Below are 23,574 nucleotides of genomic sequence, written 5' to 3'. Positions count from 1 at the left end.
AAAATTTGAAAGTACCTGAAGGGCATCCTGATATTTAGCCTCTCTGCATACTTGCACAGTGTGTCCCATGGAATGTGAATTTTAATAAACATGATATCAGAGTTTGCGACAGCTGGCTGCAAAGGATAGAAAGGTAGGCACGGTTATTTAGAATCAGAGCTGATGATATCATCACACCACACTGTGATTTGAAAGCAAAAAACACTGTCACCTTGTCTCCACATAAATCATTGTCATTGATTTAAGGGGGATTTATATGAATAAAAGTTCTTAATACAGAACAATCTTCATAGAAATGTAAGAATGCCATTGCAATACAAGAATAATCACCATACAAGTTAGTGCATTTTCTTAACATTGATTGTTATCAAGATCCAGATTTCCAACCAGAAAAATCATGAGCCAGTTAGGAATCTGAAGTTATTCTTGTTGGGAACTTTATCATGATCCTGCTCAGAGGGAACAGAAAACACTGACAGTTGCCACTAGCCATTCATTGATTCATTCACTTATTCTTCTAGCATGCTTTACAGAGTACCTACAACCTGCTAGGTCCTATGAAAATCCTGGGAAAAAATGGAATATAAATCATACAAGTCCATGACCTTACAGTGCTATCAAATTTGCAATTACTTTAATCTTTCAGTCTCTAAGAATTTAAGCATCTTTGATCCACACAAAAGGCTTTTAAGCAGAATTAAGTGTGCATCACAATTACTTATGGGACTTTTAGCAAAATTCTAATTCTTAAGAATTCCTAGAATTGGATTCCATTGTTCTGAATATTTTGTTCATATTACTAACAGAGAATCAGCTATGTTTCTGAATAAGATAATTATTAAGATTCTTAGATGTGGCCAACTAGTCTAAAATAGGTAACTAAATAATGGACTAGTTTGGCATTATATATCATTTATGGTCATGTTCTGTATTTTTAAAAGCCTAGACAGTTATTTTCTCAAGTTCCTATACTATTGGAGGCCCATACAGCGAGGAGGATGTTTGTGACTATTCTAGCAGTGAATTCCACAGAGCTTATCCTACAAGGGGATAGAGATGCTGAACATATGTAAAGGAACAACCACAGTTGTTGCTTACACTTAGGCATGCCTGCCAAGCTATACACAGCTGGTCTCCATTTGGTTAACATTGTTCAAGTAAAAATTCAGCTAGATAGAACTTCTCAAGAAACGCAACGGTGTCAAAAGTGCAAAAGTATAGAAGAAATCTATCAGTTTAATTTAAAATCATAAATATTTTACAATTAAACTGTACAGTTTTATAGTTTTATATCCCTATATTCACAAAGCCCTATATGTTAGGTGTGGCTACTTTCATAAGCTTAGCAGAATAATATTTCAAGTTTGTATCACTAATATTTTTAAAAAAGTATTATTAGAACACCATAGGACAATCATCTGATTAATACTCAGATATAGAGGGCATCATGGTTGTAAGTCAGACACTTCCACAGACCAGCATTTGCTAAAGTTTATTCCACAGAGTACTATGAAAAAAGAGGCAAGATATCTCATGGTCAAGAAAATTTGGGGTTTCTCACTAGAGGACTTGTGAGATACTTTAATATGCATATACTTGCTTAAAATATCCAAGAAGGTAAATTTAGTAAATTAATTTCCAAAATTTTGGAATATGGATTACTTTTTGCCTTATAGTTTAATGAGATACACGTATTTTGCAAATCATCACAGGAAACATAACAAAAGATGCTTTTACACAAGTACAATTTCCAAAGAGCTTTCTTACTTCAAATATGTTTGTTTTAAATTACAGGTAAAGAATGTGGGAATAAAATTGACCATGACTAAAGAAGATACAGGATGTGTTAAATATCAATAGGCCTTTGAATTTAGACCAACGTCATAAACATTAGCTATGATGGAGAAAATAATGTGTAGAATTTTTTAAATGGGCCTTAATTCAAACAACTATTTGTTTAAAAATACATTTTTTACCTAGCTAGAAGAGAGAAAGAAAACGATTATGATGTTATCTCTAGATTCTTTTTAGCGACTATTACAGACTGGTTGAAAGGTTTCTGTGCAGCTATGAGGTATTTATTCAAAGGACGCAAAAATAGTGATTTGAACGGAGGTGGGGGGCACATGCACTCCACTATTTATAGCAGCCATGTCCACTATGGCCAAACTATGGAAAGAGCCCAGGTATCCATCAACTGATGAATGGATGAGGAAGATGTGGTCTACATGCACAATGGAATATTACTCAGCCATCAAAAAGAATGAAATCTTGTCATTGGCAACAATGTGGATGGAACTAGAGGGTATTATGGTAAGTGAAATATGTCAGAAAAGAAAAACAAATATCATATGATCTCACTCATATGTGAAATTTAAGAAATAAAACAGATGAACAGAAGGGAAGGGAAAGAAAAGTAAAATAAGACAAAAAAGGAGGGAGGCAAACCTTAACAGACTCTTAACTATGGGAAACAAATTGAGGGTTGCTGGAGGAAAAGTGGGTGGGGGATGGGGTAACTGGGTGACAGACACGAAGGAGGGCACGTGATGGGATGAGCACTGGGTATTGTATGCAACTGACGAATCATTAAATCTACCCCTGAAATTAACATTATACTATACGTTAACTAAATTTAATTTAATTTTTTTTTTAAGAAAGGTTTCTGGGCAGGAGTGATAGAATCAAGAAAATCTTTCTGAAACATAAAAAAAATAGACATTTAAATAACTCCTTCACTGAGGCAAGTGAAAGAAGAATTTCATGTCTTAAGAGTCTTTCTTGCTTTACCATACAAAAATCCTTATATTCAAATTGATAACAAAGATCCTCCTTTTGAGATCATGGTGTTGGCCAACTGGGTGTTAACGGACTTTCCTTCTTGCTTACCAAGTACAGTTTAAATTTCTTCAATCTTAACTGTCTACTTAGAGGAAATCACATGGCATGGTAGAGAGAACATAGTATTCAGAATCCCAGACTTAAGTACACATTTCACATTCATCATTTACTTAGTTCTGTGAACTTGGGGAAATTACCTAACTCTCTCATCTTGTTTTCTTGCCTGAGAAATGGAGACAATGATCTTAATTCAGAGCCGTTAAGAGTGTTATGAGCGACTAGACATATAAACTACCCAAGTGAAACAGAGTATCCAGAGTTGTTCATTCTCTGTCCAGAGTGTGCTTCTTCAATTAGACCTGAGCCAAAATTATGGCTAATTTCAAAACTTCACAAGAATTTTTCTCTCTCACTGACTGTCTTTCTCTTTTTTCTTAGTAAACAGCTACCAGACTCCTCTTTATCCCTTGGCTTTGTAAGCCTTCAATAATGGGCCTTTTGAGTCATAAAAACCAGTAACAAGCTATATTTGCAGAAAACTCTAGAGTGATTTGAACCAAGTGATAGAAGAATTAAATATTAAATATTGCAATATTTTACAAAATATTACAAATTAAATATACAATATTATATTGTATACAAGAATTATAGATTTGTATATCCCAGTAACATATCCTGGATAGAAGTCGTAATAAAACTATTTCTATAGACTATAGTCTCTTTGGAAGATGTATCTTCCTTGATATGTATTTAAAATGTTCTATACCCGTATGTTATTGCTTGTTCCTAGGGAGAGGTGGGCTCTTTTTCAGCAGTTAATCAAAGAGAAAGAAAATGATGCCCTCAAGATTATAGAAAACATTTCTAGTATTCATTTTCCTCAGAATCTGGAAGAGAGGCCTCTTTGAAAATAAAGGAGTCTAGACACTGGAAAAAAAAAAAAAAACAATCTATAGCAGACTGACGCACTCTACATGTAGAATGATTTAAGACCAAATAACAAGCCTTTGAAAAATGCCCCGATGTTTGAACATTGTGTTCCTTCCAATGGTTCCCGTGAGTATGAAAGCAGGGATCTCTGTTGTGGAACCAACAGCTCCTGGGACGAAAAATAGTTTCTCAGCTTAAAAAAAAAAAAAAAAAAAAAAAGGTTTCTCAGGAGCTGGACCTTATTCCCTGTATGCGTGGCCGTCTCATTCTCTCTCAGAGCATCTCGGTGCCTGAAGCCTAGGATGGTGGTTGCCAGAGAACAGTCACAGCATGAAGGAAGTGTGAGTGACACGTGTGTTGGGAGAGGCCTTTGAAGATTCCACGTCCACAGCAGCAGAGCTGGGGTTTCATACTACCAGACGGTTCTTGATTTGTTTTACCTTATACTAGGACAACCTTGATTTGTTTTACTTTATATTACGATCACTCCCCACAACTCTCACCCTCATCCAAGCCATCATCATCTCTGGCCAAGATTCCTATAGTGCTGCCCAACATAGCCTTTGCTTACATTCTTGTCCCCAGTAACCTATTCATAGCATAGGGACGCCTGGGTGGCTCAGTGGTTGAGCGTCGCCTTGGGCCCAGGGTGTGATCCTGGAGACCCGGGATCGAGTCCCATGTCGGGTTCCTTGCAGGGAGCCTGCTTCTCCCTCTGCCTGTGTCTCTGCCTCTCTCTCTGTGTCTCTCATTAATAAATAAATAGAATCTTTTAAAAAAAATCTATTCATAGCATAATGGCCAGAGTGATTCTTTAAAACATAACTCAGATCATATAACTTCTCAGAACCTTATTGCATTCAGAGGGAAAGCCAAAGTGTTTTCAGTGACCCACACAGCCTTTTATATAATGTCACACTCAGTATCTCGCTAACCACCCTCTCCTACTACTTTACCCCTTACTCGTCCTACTTCTTATCATTTGGTCGCTTGCTACAACTTGCCTGTCCTTGCCCCATCTTTCTCACTGCCTATCCTTTTCCTTCTAGTATTTACTACCTTCTAATAAGTCAAACTATTGATTTATGTAAGTGCCTTGAAAGAAGGGATCTTCATTCTATTCAATGTGTATACCAAACACCCCGTGCTATGCTGAGCACGTAGTAGTCTCTCACTAAACGTTTGTTGAATGGATGAATGTGTGGGTTAACTTATTTTAAATACACCTTCCTTGTAACTTGTCCCTCACCAAGAGATGATGGAAACGAGAACGCGAATAAACCAAAATTATTCTGGGAGAGGTGCTATGTCAAAATTCAAATTAGCATCATGAATAGCTGGCATAGCACTGATTATTAATTCATTCCTGTCAACCTTTAAGATGTGAAAAAAATCGAATACACTTAAATAAAAGAGATGCTTTAGAAGGATGTTGCTACATTAATTTTACCATCAACGAGTGAAATGTCAAGCTAAGTGCACATACAGCTAGAACATTTCTAATTCTGTATGTCTTAACTTTAAATATATATAGATCTTTTTCAAGCAGCATGAACTGTCTTCTCTTAGAACTTCCTCAACTTAATTTCTCTTTTGTTATACCTCTACTTAAAACAAAACAAAAGTAGTTTCATTTTCTCGCAGCTACTGAGCAAGGGGTTGGTGAAGGGATGGTGTTGCCAGGGAGAAAGATTACTTTCTCCCTTGGAATCAAAAGCTCCCAATCTGCCGCTATTCTGTTAGCTCTGATGAAGGCAGGCCTTTTGGAGGGAACAAAACACCCACCGCCTTCACACTTCACATTATTATTTAATTATTCCATCCAAAATTCCCAAGAAGTAGAACGTTCACTCTCGAGAGAAGAGGAAGTACAAAAACTGAGTTTTTACAAAGTCACCCTCCGTGAGCTGGGGGCAGAGAGCTGCAAGAAAACAATGCGGTGGCTCATGAGAGTAAGTCTAGCAAGCCAAATTGCTCATATGATCTAGAAATGTACATGGAACAAACACAGTCACAGATCACATACCGATCCACTCAAATATGGCCTTATCATCATCTGCTGATGATGGGATCATCTGGAAACTGTCCTTACCAACCTGTGATATAATGAGGACTGGAGGCCTACTCTCCGCCAGACTCCGTGCTTAGCTCTAGTGAATGTAAATTTAAAAACTGGGGGCTCGTTCCCTAAGGGATATTCCTGTTTTTTCAGCTAACAAGTCTGATACTTGCTGACAGGCTCACAATTTCATTTTCTGTGTCCTTGTGTCCCAAGTCCTTTCTTTTCCATCTGCTCATGCTTCCCCCCGACTCCACCCTTCTTTCTTGGATCTTCGCCATCGTCGTTTAAGCATCTCATATAAGAAGAAAGAAAAGAAAGAAGAAAGGAAGAAAGGAAGAAAGGACAGAAAGTGATAAGGAATAATGAAGGAAAGAAAGAAAGAAAGAAGAAAGAAGAAAGAAAGAAAGAAAGACGCCCCCTCAGACCCCTCCAAAAAAGCACCCTCCCCCATCACCACCTACCACCTCACGCCTCCTCCCCACACCACCCCTCCCTCCCTCCCTCCTTCCTCCATCCTCCTCCTCGAAAGACATCAAGACTCCCTCCTCCCTCCCCCCCCTCCTTCCGCTCCAGAAAGAAAGAAAGAAAGAAAGAAAGAAAGAGAGAGACCAGGGAAATCTCAGAGAGCTCTCTCCCTTTGCTGGCTATTGCTCTTCACCCTCCCATGCACAGCGTGCTGATGACATTTACTGCTGGTGCCTAGTCACTCTTCAACCCATGTCCATCTTGCTTACATGTCCATCTCCTCAGAATGATGATTCTCATTGTTTTCACCAAAGATCTCCACAACCTCCATTGGAAGGGGCCTCCTTCTTGTCTTCCTGGACCTCCCAGCTGTATTTGCCCTGTGACCCCTCATCTCTGGCCCTTCCACCTACCTCCAACACCTTCAGGTGTCTCCTCTCCCCTCCTGCCTTTTACAGGTTCACTCTTAGATTCATTTTTTTCCTCTCATTCTCTCTAGTGGTGTCATCCTAATACAAGGCTTATATTACCATCTCTGTTCTTTTTTTTTTTTTTTTTTTTTTACCATTTATGTTCTAAGGACTAAAGTACTAAGCTTCAGTTCAGTCTTCTCATTAGGCTCTAATACAAATTTCAAACATTTTTTATTTGTATTTCTCAAAGCTCTGTCAATCACTGGCCTGTGATCTTTATTCTCATAATCCCATCTCATTTTCTCCCCAAATTAGCTTTCTTCTGTCAAAAGTAGTTTTCTTTTGGCTCTTCCTTCTGCAGATAGCAGTCTGCCCCCTTATCTTCCCACGATGGACTCCTTTTCATTTAGGTCACTTCCTTCCAGATCATACATGCTTTTATTCTGGTATTGAAAAATGCCAGTTTCCTTCATCCCACAACCATCATAATATTCAACTGATTCCTGTTATAATGGGGTTTGGCATTAAGAGATCCCCAGGTGATTATAATGTGCAGTCAGTGCTGAAAAATCACATCTAGCCCTTTTATTTGATTTATTTTAGGTACTATCCATTTTCAAACGTCAACGTTTATTTCTTTAATTTCACCTCTTGGGCAGCCTGGGTGGCTCAGTGACCCAGAGCGTGATCCTGGAGACCCGGGATCGAGTCCCACGTCAGGCTCCCTGCATGGAGACTGCTTCTCCCTCTGCCTGTGTCTCTGCCTCTCTCTGTGTGTCTCTCTCTGTCTCTCTGTCTCTCATGAATAAGTAAATAAAAAATCTTAAAAAAAATTTCATGTCTTACCTTCCTCTTATCTTCCCTCACCCTTCAGACTAGATCACTGCCCTTGATATAAGTCATTCTAGCATCATTTATTTTTCTTTTCGGTCACTTTTCACAGTTTGAAATTATGAAAGACTGACTCATATGTAGTGTAAGTTCAATGAAGGCAGGGATGAGGTCTACTTTACTCAATAGCTTGCATAGTACCTGTTAAGATCATTTGCTGAATTAATTAATAATTGGAGATATGTGAGCAAAATAACTACCAATATTATAATAGAACGTATGTATAAATTGTTCTGGGAACAGATGAGGAAATAGTTGTTTCTATAGAGAAGAAATCATAGGGAAATAAAATCTTATCACAAGACCGAGTTCATAAGCTTTTTGTAATATTTATTGGTTGAATTAGTCCAGTGATATGGATATTCTGGGTTAAAATTCCCAGAAGAGACATAAAAAAGGAAACACAATTAAAGGAGTCAATAGAATTTGAGACCAGAATTTAACTTGCCCAATTCTATAACAGTAGGCAGTGTGTGAATAAATCCTTACCTTGTAAAGAATCAAGGCAGTGTACTGTCATTTTATATATATTTAAAAGTATTAATAAATATAAACACATCAGTTTTCTAGGGCCACCTCACATTACAGTTCAGTATTCCCTAATAGTGTTTCTTAGAAGACTAATCACAGGAGCCATCCTGTGGGGAAAAAGAAGGGGGGCTCCAATAACATATCTAAGTACCAATGAGCACTCTATTCCACTGATAACATTTATTAGCAAACTAGATATTTAAACAAAAAAATCATTTTTTCACCTTGTCCATCTCAGTTTTTAGAAAAGTAGTTGAATCCCACTTGTAGTAATTTAGGAGCCTCTCAAAATACTTAATTTAACATTTTTCTCTGAATAAGGGAATGGCTAACTCTCATCTTTTCTCAACTTTTCATCTAGTAAAAAAGATGAGCTGGATCTAAATATAATGGTAATTTAAGATATTCATAATATATTGTTAAATGACAGATTTGAGTAGTAGAACAGTATGCATAACATGACTAATTTCTCAAAAAATGTGTACATATTTATATACATAGAAAATATCCTGAAGGGCACCCAGCAGGATAAAATCAAGGCATTAACAGAGGTATAAATAAAGAAAATGCTATGATTTGGGAGATAGCAGATATAAACTTTACTTATTATTTTGCACATTTTTATATTTTTAATTTTTCACATTAAGATTTTTTCTTTCTGTAATGTGATAAATATGTGTTTAATATGTGTTTTTCTAAGATCTTGGAGGTTTAAATATAGTAGTAGCAAGACTTTTTTTTTATCAAAGGACTACAAAAAATGCTTTTATCTCCATTCTATATTCCATTTTTTTCTACTGAGCATTGGTAGTTTTATTGCCACTAGAAAAAATAACATCCTTTAAAGAACACTTAAAAAAAAAAGCATTCAAGAAAAGAAAAGCCAGGAATAAAGAAGGGCATCACAGAATGATAAAGAAGCCAATTCTCCAAGAAGGCATAACAATCTTTAATGTGTGTGCATCTAATAAGAATGTCAAACTATGTGGGGCAAAAACTGATAGAACTGTAAGGAGAAACAAATGAATACACTATCACAGTTGGAGACTTCAACATTCTTTTCTCAGAAATAGACAGATCCAATAGGCAGAAAACTGGTAAGGAAATAGTTGAACTCAACAACACCATTGATCAAATAGATATAACTGACATCTAAAAATTACTTCATTTACAGCACGATACACATTTTTCTCAAACTCATATGGACCATTCACAAGATAGATTATATCCTGGGCCATAAACCACATCTTAGCCAATTTAAAAGAATAGAAATAATTTTACAATGTCTGCTCTCAGACCACAGTGGAATTAAACTGGAAATCTGTAACAGAAGGATAACTGGAAAATTTCAAAATAGATGTAGATTCAATAACACACTTCCACATGTCACACGGGGCAAAGATGAAATCTTCAGAGGGAAAAAAAAATTTTTCTACTATGTGAAAATGAAAATACAATTTGTCAGATTTAAACTATTTAAACTTTAAGTACAGTGAAAGCTGTGCTTAGGTGTAAATTTATAGCATTGATTTCATGTATTAAAAGTGAAGAAAGATTTAAAATCAATAACCTAAATTCTACCTTAAGAAACCAGAAAGCAGCGTTTTTAGGATAAAGGATAATATACAGAAATTAATTGCTTTCTTTTAGCAATGGAGAGTAGAATTTGTAATTAAAAACACAATATCATTTACAATAGCACCACAAAGACCTAGTTACTTAGGTATAAATCTAAGAAAACATGTACAAGATGCATATAAGGACAACTACAAATTTCTATTAATGAGCTCAAAGAAGAACTAAATAAATGGAGAGAGAATTCATGTTCATGGATAGGATGACTCAATATTGTCAAGATGTCAGTTCTTCTCAACTTGATCTATAGACGTACAATGCCAATCAAAATTTCGATGCAAATCAAAATTGTGATGCCAATCAAAATTTCAACAGGTCATTTTGTGATAAAGATTACAGAGAAGAAAAAGACCCAGAAGAGCCATCACAATATTGAAGGTGAAGAACAAATGGGACTGACACTACCTGACTTTCAGACTTACTATGAAGCTACAGTAGTGGTGTTAGTGAAGAAATAGACAAGTAGATACAGGAAACAGAATGGTGAGCCTAGAAATAGACCCACATAAATATCAACTTGACTTACGAGAGTCAACGGATCTTTCGCAAAGGATTAAAGGTCAAATGATGGAGAAAAAAATGTCTCTGTAAACACCTTGTGCTGGAACAACTGGACATCCACATGCACAAACTAAATAAATCTAAACACAGACCTTATATCCTTTAAGAAAATGAGCAAAAAATGGATCATGACCTAAATGTAAAATGCAAAACTGTGTAACTCTTAAAACATAAAATAAGAGAAAACTTGTATGACCTTGGGTACAGGGATGGTTTTCAAAATATAACACCAAGAGTATAGCCCATGGAAAAAAATTGATAACCTGGACTTGTTTAAAATCAAAAAGTTCTGCTCTGTGGAAGACAATATCAAAAAAAAAAAAAAAGAGAGAGAAAACAAGCAACAGGCTGAAAGAAAATATTTGCAAAAGACGCATCCGGTAAAGAACTGTTATTTCAAAATATATAAAGAATCTTAAAACTCAACAATAAGAGAGCAAACAACTCAAAGGCCTTAACAGATACCTCACCAAACACGATATATAGATGGCAGAGAAGCATACAAAAAGATGCTGTACATCATACACCAAGAAAATGGAAATTAAAAAAAAAAAAGAGCTACCACTATACACCTACTATGGTCAATATCTGGAATACTGGAAGCAGCAAGTGCTGGTGAGGAATGGGAGCAATGGGATCTCTCCATTCATTGCTGTGGAAAGGCAAAATGGTATAGCCATTTGGGAGGACATTTTGAAGGTTTCTTACAAAAATGAACATAGTCTTACCATAGGATCCAGCAATACCACTCCATGGTATTAACCTAAATAAACTGAACATGTACTTCCACACAAAAACTTGCACACAGATGTTTAAAGCAGCTTTATTCATAACCGTCAAAACTTGGAGGCCACCAAGATGTCCTTCAGCAGGGGAATGAATAAACAAACTGCAGTGCATCTAGATAATGGCACAGTGTTCAGCACTAAAATGAAATGACCTATAAAACCATGAAAAGACATGGAGGATCCTTAAGTGCATACCACTCAGTGAAAGACGCCAAGCCTGAAAAGTCTACAAACTGTACGATTCCACTACACGACATTCCAGAAAAACTATGGAGACAGTACAAGGGTCACGGTTGGCAGGAGTTGAGGTTCACGGAGATGTGCACAGGGAAGACACAGAGGATTTTTAGAGCAATGAAAATACTTTGCATACTATCGGGTAGATACATTTACCCGGGTAGATAAATTCTTATACATTTGCCCAAACCCACGTCATGTACAACGTCAAGAGTGAACGCTACCGGACTCTGGACGATGATACTGAGTCCATGTAGGTTCATCGGTTGTAACAAATGTACCACCAGAGGAGTTGATAATAGGGGATAATGTGGGGAGGCAGGAGCAGCATTGGAAATCTCTGTGCCTTCCTCTCAGTTTTGCTGTGGTCCTAAAATGGCCCTTAACAAAAAATAAGGTCTGAAAAAAGTGATAAAAGTATTTAAAAAAAAAAGGATTGAGAAGGAACTCCTTCACAGTCCAATATTGAAACCAGACATTGACGGCTTGGCAGCCTTTTCTTTCAGCATTTTTCTTTTCGCAGGTTTTGTGCTTTATGTAGGCATAATCACTTCTTCAATTTTTAAAATCGTAAAAATAGTTATGCTCTTTGAAAAAAATTTAAATTTACGGAAATATATAAGAAAGAAATACACAGTTAAGTGGGACTGTCTGTACATATTTCTTTCACATTTAGAAAATGTTGAAATTTAGGAAATGACTACACGTTTTATAAAGACGTGAGCTATACACGCTTCCCATGCTAAAACAGAAGCCATAGACGATAGCCCTTCGAGCACGTCATGTCACGTAACTAGTGTTAGGGCAGCACCTACCTCCTTTTCCAACATCAGGCCTTCTGCTCGGAGGTTCTTTTCAAATGTATTTCTTTTGTCATATTGTATATTTGACTTTCTATAAACCAGGATGTAGTCAATCCGCTTTTTGCCATCTTTGAATAGAAGTCCACTGGATGCTATGTAATTCATGTCATTCTGCAAATGAAGCAATGATCGTTAATAGCGTAGGTTAAACAAGCTCACACATTTTTGGGTTCAGTCACTTGGTTTGGATACTGGCAATTTGACAGCAAAAAAAAAAAAAAAGTGTTTTTTGACATTCCAGTTATTCCAGTTATGAGATATGTAAAGATAATTAAAGAAAACTTTGCGATCTGTAACAGGAGACAAGCCATCAAGGGGTGTTCCAGAATTTGAAATTAGGCCGTCTGATACCAGAACCTCGTTCTCTGAGGCTGGCATCAAACTACGTCTGTTTTATACAGTGACGTCCTATAAAAATAATTATCAGGTAGCATACGATGAGTATTTGTTCAACATCAGGTTCAGACACACGTGCCTTACATGTTTGATCTTATTTAATACTTACAACTCCCATTTCAGAAATACGGGCACTACTACGGCTTTACATAAGTACTGAAACCACCACAGTTTCCGATTTTGAATACTACTCAGAATAGATACTATTTTCTAAACCTGTGTTCAACAACACTAAACCAAACAATAATTCCCGAGCTGCTTGCTCCAAGAAATACTTGCTCACGGGATGTAAAACTGCGAGCTGACCACAGCAGCTTACTTATCAAGGCTAATCACTTGCTCATTGAGATTGCTTTGAGGTCCTCACCTTGCTCTGTTCATCCACCTGAGCTATTTTTTTTTTTTTCTAAATATGCACGGGCCAATTTTCCACCAAATCCCTGCCTTGCAAGACTTACCTGGCATGAGAGCTGAGGCACCTGCGTGATCCTCCACATTATAAATGACATCATGTAACTCGTCTCCTGAGACCCTTCAAGCTCCGCCTCTTCCAAGCCCAGTCTATTTCCCTTAGCACTTACTAACTCCTAACATGTTCCATAACTAAACAATTTGCTATCTTTTGTTTACTGTCTGTCTTATCCTACCAGAATAACAACTGGACCAAGGTAAGGTTTGTTTGTTTGTTTGTTTTTTCTTACTATTTTGTCTCAGAGTGTTCCAGACATCTAACCCAGAATCAGACACATAGTAAGCATCCTTCCTTGCGGGAGGAAGAAACAAAGGGAAGGCAATATCCATAATCCTGTGACCTCAGGAATATAAGGCCAAGAAGAAATCGTGTTATCATTTCTCATCCTCTCATCCTCTCCCCTCCAATATTTAAGGCAAAATTATAACAGGTTAAGATAATTAATTGCAGCAGAACTGCAATAGCCATGGTGCGCCATGACCCACTGCCTCCAGACGTTTCCATACTAATTTATACAAGGATTAGACTAAAATAAACCCATGGACGATTCTTCCTTTGCATTTTCTTTTGCTTAAAGTATATCACCCAGTCCAGTCCATTAATGAGAGGGAGCTAAGTCGTATGGTACTAATAATGTATTTAACCCCAGGTGAAAGCAAAAGTCCTTCAGTGCAAAGACCTAGAAGTAAATGATTGATTGGTAGGAAAAATACAAGAAAATTAGATAGTGTTTAGTTGATTTTGCATGCTTTTCATATTTTAAAAGCAGCATGCACCGAAAGTGGAACCCGGACAGTTACTGTGACCCATTGTTCTAAGTCTAAGCAAAGCAAATGGTCAACTCTCCCAGAGAAACAGCAGCCTGACTATCCAAAAAGATTGACTTTTTTTTGTTTCTGAGCAAATGTGTTCACAATCAAACCATATTAACTAGAATTCTAATTTACTATTTGATTATTCTATGAATTCTAAATTATTGACGATGAGTTTTACCAGACAAAATGAGAGATAGTAATCAAAATGCTAATAGAGAAGCACAGAAAAATTAGGAAATCTCTTCCGAATTACGTTTAAAAATTGTTGAATAGGGGCGCCTGGGTGGCTCAGTCGGTCAAGCATCTGACTTCATTTTGGCTCAGGTCATGATCTCAGGGTCTCGAGATCGAGCCCAGCGTCAGGCTTGAGATTCTGCGTCTCCCTCTCCATCTGCCCCTGCCCCTGTGCTCTCTCTCTCTGTCTCCCTCTCTAAAAAAATAAATAAAATCTTAACAACAACAACAACAACAACAACATTGTATAAGTTCTGTACAGTTTTAAGGTTAGGAGTATTATATTTTATTTGAATACACATATGGCAACCATTGACCAAGGTGTTGGTTAACCGTGTTCAAACCTTTAAAAAGCGGAACGGGCAGGAAATGCGTTACACGTATCATTGTATCTAGACATCAAAGGAACGACTCCTTTAATTCTTTGATATAATAATAGTTGTTTGAAAATGAAATCAAGCCTCATCTCTTAAATTATCTGGAATAGTAAATGCTTTTCAATTACAATACAGGATGCATTTAATTTAGAGACGATTTTTGTGTTTATCCCTCCCAGAAGACAGAGTAAAACTAGTTTTGTTCAGAGAAGCTGGCATGCTGATCATCCATCAGGCACCTTATCCTTTAACAGGTTTGAAAACAACTTAATTATTTAACGCACTACAATCCATAAATTTCAGGTACTTTCAGAAAAACTGGCTAAAAAAACCTCCTAAAGAATATCTTGGCAGGATGCACGCTACGGCTCATGCTGAGAAAGAATCCTTTGCAAAGACTGTAGCCTATTTGCAAAATAGCAATAGAAGTCTGCCTCCTTGCATAAAAACACATTTTTTAGGGTATTTTTTCAAATAAAATTATGGTAGTAACTGCTTGTTTGTGACTTGTGTATTTTTTCCAGTATTCCGTTCTCTTTTCAATCTAACAAGCACTTATTGAACACCACGTGTATGCTAAATACTGTGTGAAACTTGAGTGATGAAAATAAGAGGACACAGAAGACTTTTCAGGGATTTCAGCCTACCTGTGCATGTAGATATTTAGTTACTCTGCTGTCTAATAATCCCAGGCTTAGAGGCCCGAGCTACAGAGCTGAAGAATGCCAAGGTGTGCCAGAGGAAGACTGATTAGCAGGTGCCAGTAGCCGCCAAGGGTCCTGTCTCCTTGGTGACTTTACCTGCCAGGCGGGCACAGTATCAGGTCAGGGCACTGCTCTGGGAGTGACTGCTGACCGATTACGTGGGGACACCCTTCTGAGTTGGTACGATGCAGGTCGGTGCGCCGGCTGCGGCCCCGAGGTCTGTACCAGACAGACGGGGGTTGCAACCAACTGTGTCCTCAGACATGTCACCCCATCTCACTGCTCAGCTTCAGGTCTCACAGCTGTTAAGTGAGGATAACTGTATTCGTCGACATTGTAAGATTATTGTTATGACCGAATGAGATAATGCACACAGAGCACCTCAGTGTCGTCTGAGCTTTTGGGATCGAAAAAAAAGTCAGCTATTCTCACGCAAAAAAAAAAAAAAAAAAAGGTAAAATACTCATGCAATGTATTAATTTGCTTTGGGATTTGTCTTGTTTGCTAGTTATCCAAATGACTCCTTTTGCTTTTTTTTTTTTTTTTTTTAGAAAATCATCTTCCTTAGGACAAAACCAGGTAGAAACCCCAAAGGATGTTGGTGTGGATACAGAATCAGAGCAAAGGAAAGCAGGTATCCTTTACAAATACTTGTGAAATATGATTTGCAACAAAATAAACCATGCAATAAACAAATGCATAACAATGACTTATTGCAAAAAAACCCAAAAAACAAAAAAACAATGACTTATTGTAAGACCAACACCTGTGTAACTACTGCCTAGGTCAAGCAACAGAACCCCCCAACTCCTTCAGAAGCCCCCCTATATCACCTTTCTCAGCTGCCCTCCACATCCGCTCCCCACAAGGTAATCATAATCTTATTGTTCATGGAACTACTGCCTTTCTTTTCCTTAGTTTTATTATTTATTTATTTTATTCTTATTTTTATTTTTATTTTATTTTTATTTTTTTGCTTTTCCTTAGTTTTATTTCCCACACTATATTTTAGTTCTGTCTGTTTAGCACCTTTGTGTAAATGCAAATATACAGTGAAGAAACTTTTGTGTCTGGCTTCTTCCCTGTTATATTACGGGTGTGAAATCCATCTCTAATTTTCATGTATTTGTAGTTCATTTTTCTTCAATGTTCTATTACTATATAAGTACAATGAGACTTATTTATGCCTTCTACTAACAATGGCTATTTGGGCTGTTTCCAGTCTTGACTATTGAAAATAAACCTATAATAAACATTAATGCGTATAGTTTGCAATACACAGGTGCATACATTTCCATCCCTGTGTACCTAGGAGAAAAACTGCTGATTCATAGGAAAAATCTGTTCTCAACCTTAGCAGTAAGTCAAGCTTAACTCAGAATGCAGTGTGTTGCATACAGGCTCTAAGTTAACTTCTGGTGTCTCTCAAGATTTCATGGAATATGGCTCATACAGATGGAATCTTCTTGATCACTGAGGCCTGGTCTATGCTTAAAAAATTGACTTATTTTGCCGTACTATGTGACGTGAAAGACTAGAGGATGCATGGGTTTCAAGTGCTGTCAGTATCTACTTCCACCTGCAGGAGACCTTTTATCCAAATTTTGCTGTTCTGAATGCAACCAATTATTGCCGTGCCCTCTTACTGGGTATTTCTGTTTGGAATTAGAGGGGGGGGGGCACAGGTGGAGGGAGGCAGCAGGAGCAGTCATGACTGCCTTGCTCAGAAGATTGCTCTTGTTAAGGGCAGTGGGTGCTTAGGGTCCTTGTCTGTGTGGCCCCGCAGCCCAAAGGAGAGGACCAATGATGGGGCCAGGCTAGCCCAGCTCCCCACCGAATCTGGGTGGCCATCCGGCTGGTTTCAGTTCCTGAGGCCAAGGGTCTGTGTTTCATGCTCGTGTTTCCTAATCTTTTCCTACCAAATCTTTAAACAGTGAAGATCTTTTTCTTTAGTGTTTGGCAGTGGTGTTTGTTTTTGTGTGTCTGTATCCTTTTTAGGCGATCATTAATGGGAGATTGGGAAACGACAGTCTAGATGTTGATAGTCTCATGCCATGTTTTTTTTTAATATTTTATTTATTTATTCATGAGAGAGAGAGAGGCAGAGACACAGGCAGAGGGAGAAGCAGGCTCCACGCAGAGAGCCTGACGTGGGACTCAATCCAGGGTCTCCAGGATCATGCCCTGGGCTGCAGGCGGCGCTAAACCGCTGAGCCACGGGGGCTGCCCTCATGCCGTGTTTTACTTAGAAGTTTTAGCTTTATCTCCCTGAATTAGGGGAAATCCGGACAGCCCGGGTATGTAACTGTAATTTATTTCAGAGTTAAAATCATTCCTCACAACAGCTCTTGTGGTTGACTCTACCTATTACAGAGGGGAAAAAGGAGGTTTTAATACTTTTTTCATTTCAGACAAATGAGAAATAGTTTTACCCAGCAAGTCACATATTTACAGCAATAAAACCAATCCCTCTTAAAAGAAGCTAACAGAAAATACACCAAGAAGCTAACAGAAAATACACCATGCACTGCGGTTGAGGAGACATTCCGCATGTGAGTAGAAATTTACCAAGTGCTGTTGAATTAATAAATATTCTGGTTTTTCTGTTACGGAATTGTTTTTTTTATTTTAAAATGGTACTTAACAGGAGAAGAATGTTCCCGAAGTGTCCTCAGTGATAAAAAGTATATTAATAACATATATATTTTAACACACCTAGCTTAACTCAAAATCTGTCAGAAGAGTAATTGCTATGTAAATTTTCCTATGCAAATCATCTCTGATCCCGAGTCTCAGGAACCCCAAAGAGTCAGACCTCAGTGCTATCCAGGCACGGCCTTCACTGTGGAGAAGACCCAGGCCAGGCTCATCGCTTCCTTAACAAGAAAGTCAACCCTACGTCTAGTCCACATCTTCTTCAGAAATACAAATATTCTCTAAATCAGTAACGGGAGGGCTCTTACCAGGTGGTAGATTGTCTTCCAGCTCCTATCACATTTGGTAGAGAAAACTGCTGTTTAAGAAAATAATAGCTAATAAAGTAATATTTAAATAAATAATACTACTAATGTAAGCTAAGCAGGAACTAAGCACCCTTCTGCATGCTTTGTATATATTCACACATTTCATGCTCACAAAAACTGAGAGAGAAGTGTTTTTTCTCCCCATTTCACAAATGCTGGACGGGTCAGTGGTAGCCAAAGAGCAAGGCATCCCACCTGGTTTCCCACAGCACCTCCCTCCGTCCTCCTTTTATGCATCATGTTATTTAACCTACATTTGCTGAGTGTCCTAGATACACACTGCGGAGCTCCCCGACCCGGGTAGCCTCCCCTCGCCCACCACTCCCAGGCAGGGAGGCAGCGCCCGGCCCCGGCCCCGGCCCAGAGGCAGGTGCACCCGGCCTGCAGCCCACCTGCCCACGGGATAGGGACCAGGTGGGACAGAGCTGTTTGCTCACAGGAATTAAACAACAACAACAACAACAACAACAAAGGAATTAAACAACAGCCAAGTGTATCACAGACATTGCACACGTCGCTCCAATCTCCACCTGGACCTTCCTCTGGACTCTCACGGTCCCAGGAAGGCTTCTAGGGACGGGGAGGCCTGAGGATGCCTGTTCTTCCTGTGGCCTCCTAACTTCACAGCATCCACGGTTTCAGTGGTGTGTTTTCAAATCATCTTAAGGTTTTTATTTTATTTTATTTTTATTTTATTATTTTATTTTATTATTTTATTTTATTTTATTTATTTTATTTTATTTTATTTATTTTATTTTATTTTATTTTATTTTATTATTTTATTTTATTTTATTTTATTTTTCAGCTTCAAAGATAACTGTGCTGCCAAGTGAAAGGGTCCAGTCTGAGAGCTGCACAGGCTGTAGACTTCCCACTCCATGGCGTTCTGGAAAAGGCAAGACTAGAGAGACGGCGAAAACATCAGTGGTTGCCGAAGACAGAGAGAGGGAGGGATGAAGAGCAAGGTGCAGAGGGTCATCAGGGCAGGACGCCCGCCCCAGGCGACACTGCGATGACGCGTACGTGTCAGCAAACACTTGTTCTAACATACAGAATGGACAACGCCGAGTGTGAACCCCAATGTCAACCGTGGTCTTTGGCTGATTATGATGCGTTAATGCAGTTTTAGCGACTGTAGTAAATGTCCCACTCTGGGGGTGGGGTATGGACAACGGGGGAGGCTAAGCATGTGGGGGAGAGGGGTATATGGGACTCTTGTCCTGCTCCAGTTTTCCATGAACCTAAAACTGCTCTAAAAATATTCTTTAATTTTTTAAAAAAATTTTTTTAAAGACTATGTGAAATGTCATATAACCTACAAGTTACCTCGTATCTCTTACTGCCACATCCTAGGCAAACTAGTTAAATGCACATGCTGAAGAGCAGAGAGGCATCTTTAAGTCAAAGACAGTTCCTAAAATAAAGCCGAAGGGCTCTATATCTTTTCATTTAGCGGTGTCATCCTTTTTTCTCTAATAAAAAAAATGTATTCATGTTTATCTGTATAAAGGATTTATTATATGTCTACTATGTGCTGGGAACTCATAGCTCTGGGAATATAGTAATAAACCAGGCAAAGTGAGGCTGGACTCTGTGAGGCAGATATGGTACGGAAATTAATACAAGATGTGATTCAGATGTAAGGTGCAAAAAATAAGTTTGGTGCATCGGGGGAACGTCAGTAAAGGTCATTTTAGATTACTAAAAGGAGAAGTAAGCTGTTCCCTTTTATTGGATAAAAGTAACAATTGGATTTGCAGTTAAGGCAGTAAGATCCAAGTCAGAGATCGAGTCAAATTTATTTTCCTGTAGAAGAGGGTAGTAATACCAGCACTTCACAAAGTTGTGGCGAAAGTGAAAATTAAGTATGGCAGTGCGCACAAGGAAGGTGGTCTTCTGTCCATTTTAACATCCTATCACTGAATGTATATATAGGCCGTTCAGTAAATGTATGTTAAATAACATGATGCATAAATGACAGGAGTAAAATGTATGTAAAATATTATAGACATGCTTCTTCTTATTACTATTAATATTCTTTGATGTTATTAAGTAGGGATATAGAGCAGAGAGAGAAAATTCAAAAGAGGGAGCCCTCTTTGTACAAAAAAAAAAGGTTTTGGGCCCCTGGGTGGCTCAGTGGGTAAGTGTCTGCCTCTGGCTCAGGTGATCCTGGGGTCCTGCGATCGAGTCCCACATCGGGCTCCCCCAAAAAAGCATGGTTCTCCCTCTGCCTGTGTCTCTGCCTCTCTCTCTGTGTCTCTCATGAATAAATAAATAATTTTTTCCTAATTTTAATTATATTTATTAATGTGAAACTTAAAAAAAAAGATTTATTTATTTTATTTTTTGTAAATATATTTTTTTATTGGTGTTCAATTTGCCAACACCTAGTGCTCATCCCGTTAAGTGCCCCACTCAGTGCCCATCACCCAGTCCCCCCACCCCCTGCCCATCTCCCCTTCCCCCACCCCTAGTTCGTTTCCCAGAGTTAGGAGTCTTTATGTTCTGTCTCCCTTTCTGATATTTCCCACACATTTCTTCTCCCTTCCCTTATATTCCCTTTCACTATTATTTATATTCCCCAAATGAATGAGACCATATAATGTTTGTCCTTCTCCGATTGACTTATTTCACTCAGCATAATACCCTCCAGGTCCATCCACGTCGAAGCAAATGGTGGGTATTCATCATTTCTAATGACTGAGTAATATTCCATTTATTAAAGAGGTGATTTTTTTTTTTTTTTTTTTTTTTTTGCTTCTTAAAGCTAAACAGCTTTAAGCTCTTTAATAGCTTATTAAAGTAAAGAGACTCATGAGATTAGGTCATTGCAATTTTTATCAAACTGAAATACTTGGAATTGTGCTGATGGAGTATCTTGTTGACTTAATTTTTATTGAATTGATTCCATTAATGCTTATGAGTTATGCAAAAATAATTTACTCAAAACTTCAAATCTGTTTCAGTCAGTCAGACAGAGCATACTGTTGATTATATTTGTCTGGCCTGCTGGCAAGCTCTTGCTGGTGTATTGTAGTTAAAGAATTGTTGGTTTGCTTCATTAATGGTACACCAAACATTCACTGATGAGGCTGCATGTTAGTGTATCAGAATATAATACTTTATGGTATTATTTATTGTTGCATAAAAAAACCTACTGCAAACCTAGGAGCTTAAAACAATGCAGATACATTATCTTACATTTCCATGAGTTCAGGTGTAGCTTAGCTGGTCCTTTGCTTAGGCCACCAAGGAAGCTGCAACCAAGGTATCAGAAGAGCTTTACTCTTATCTTAAGGCGGGACTAGGGAAAATCCATTTCCAAGATAACTCAGCTTGTCGGCAGAATTCATTTCCTTGTGGCTAAGGCATGAGTGTCTGACTTCTGCTGGCTGTTAGCTGGAGGCCAACCACAGCCCCCAGCCCCGAGACACTTCCTACAGTTCCTGGACATGTGGGCACTCCCAGCCTGGCTGATGGCATAAGCAAACCAAAGAGTCTCCAGACTGAGTCTGACAGCAGGACAGAGTTTTATATAATGTAACATAGTCAAAGAAGTGGTATCTCATCAACTTTGCTTTATTCTAGTGTTTGGAAGTAAGTCACAGGGAAGAGGATTATGCAAGAGTTTGAATGCCTGGAGGCAGAGATCATTTAGGCCTTCCTAGAGTCTGTCCATCAAAGTAAGATTTATAAATTAGATAAAAGTTAAAGAACTGATTTAAAAGGTTAAAAGTTGACTTTAAAAGAAATCATGGGGCGGCCCGGGTGTCTGGGTGTCTCAGCGGTTTGACGCCGCCTTCGGCCCAGGGCCTGATCCTGGGGACTCAGGATCGAGTCCCACGTCGGGCTCCCTGTGTGGAGCCTGCTTCTCCCTCTGCCTGTGTCTCTGCCTCTCCCTCTCTGTGTCTCTCATGGATAAATAAATAAAATTGTTAAAAAAAAAATAAAAAGAAATCATGAAATACTGTACTAAGGAAAGAAGGCTTACAGTCTCACTCACCGAACTCCTCCATAGAATAAACAACTGGGGGATAATCTATCAGTTTGGAAATTGTTAGAACAGAGGATATTAAAAAAGGAAAAGGAAAAAGAAGGGTATAAAAGAATATGGGTTTACTCCTAGTTCAATCTCTACTTTCATGGCTGTAGACAAATGGTGTTTCCTCCCTCAATTCCCTACCACAAATCAGAGTGGGTATAGAACAAAGGGTCTTTGTAGCTCTGACATCAGGATCCTTTTCTTTTTCCCAAATATTTCTCCAGGAAGCCGTTTTCTAAGACCTCTAAGGTTTTCCAGCTAACTCTGGCTGGGGTTTTTATTTCTGTACGGAATGATACATAGATATTGGGCAGCTGAGTTCACTCCTTAAAGTGCTTCAAGGGTCTTTTCAGAAAAGTATTATAAATGACAATTGAGATCTGTCTTACTTTGACCTGAGTAGGTACCTTTGACATCATGAAGGAGAAAACAGGAGACAGGGCTTCTCTTATTCCAAAGTGAAAAGCTCAATGTCATCAAATTTCATGAGTCGAGTAGAATACAAAGCACACACTTTGGAATGTGACACCCTTTATGACCACTGAAATGTAGCCTAAAGGGGGAAATGCAGAGATGTAAAGTACTTCTAGTAAAAATCTACTACCAACTTTCAGAAGTAGGGCATAAACATAGAAAATCAGAGTTATGATTCCAACAACATGGAAAACAACACAGTTTCAAAACTCTCATGTCATAAAACACCTAGAAATGATAGATAAAATAAAACATATAACTACTGAAATTCCAGAGGAATAAGCAGGAAAGTAAGTATGTCTAGCTTCTAGGTAGAGAAAATATGTAGAAAACTATAACTTGCTGGCAAGTCAATAGTGTGGCTGCTCTGAGTGAAGATGTAGAAATCAATAAAAAAAAATAGCGGAAACAAACACTGATAAATTTAAAAATAAAACTTTAAGTAATAAGCTAAAGATATAAAATTCAGTGAAAGCTAGAAAAGAAAGTGAAGATACAGTCTCTTTAGTAGATAATGCTGATTCAGATGAATTAGATATCTATATAAAAAAGTTATAATACTTTAGATTATATTTAAACATCAATTCTAGCTCAGAAATAAACAAAAATTTATGGTCAATTGACTTTCAGCAAGGCCAAGGCAGTTCAATGGGGAAAAATGGTATTTTCAACAAATGGTGCTGGGGCAACTGTATATCCATTCGCAAAAGAGGTTGGATCCCTATCTTAAACCATACACAAAAATTAGTTCAAAGTGGATCAGAGACCTAAATGTAATGAAGAAAATTATATAATTATTAGGCTAAAATATATGAAT

The 23,574-nt window shown here is 38.0% G+C and overlaps 1 protein-coding gene across 5 annotated transcripts in view; it reads right to left on the bottom strand.

Annotated features, from left to right (window-relative positions):
• Positions 1 to 23,574, bottom strand: part of ANO3 (anoctamin 3) — a 372,891-nt gene that overhangs the window by 101,261 nt on the left and 248,056 nt on the right. For all 5 annotated transcript variants that reach the window (XM_038569274.1, XM_038569275.1, XM_038569273.1 and 2 more), the window contains 2 exons: positions 12,170 to 12,328; positions 16 to 116 (listed from right to left, as the gene is read on the bottom strand). In XM_038569274.1, the coding sequence (XP_038425202.1) occupies positions 16 to 116; positions 12,170 to 12,328 (260 nt within the window). The remainder of the gene's footprint in view (positions 1 to 15; positions 117 to 12,169; positions 12,329 to 23,574) is intronic.

Source organism: Canis lupus, chromosome 21 (genome assembly GCF_011100685.1).
Source record: "Canis lupus familiaris isolate Mischka breed German Shepherd chromosome 21, alternate assembly UU_Cfam_GSD_1.0, whole genome shotgun sequence".
NCBI classification, from domain to species: domain Eukaryota; kingdom Metazoa; phylum Chordata; class Mammalia; order Carnivora; family Canidae; genus Canis; species Canis lupus.
This window is presented reverse-complemented; position numbering and strand designations above follow the sequence as displayed.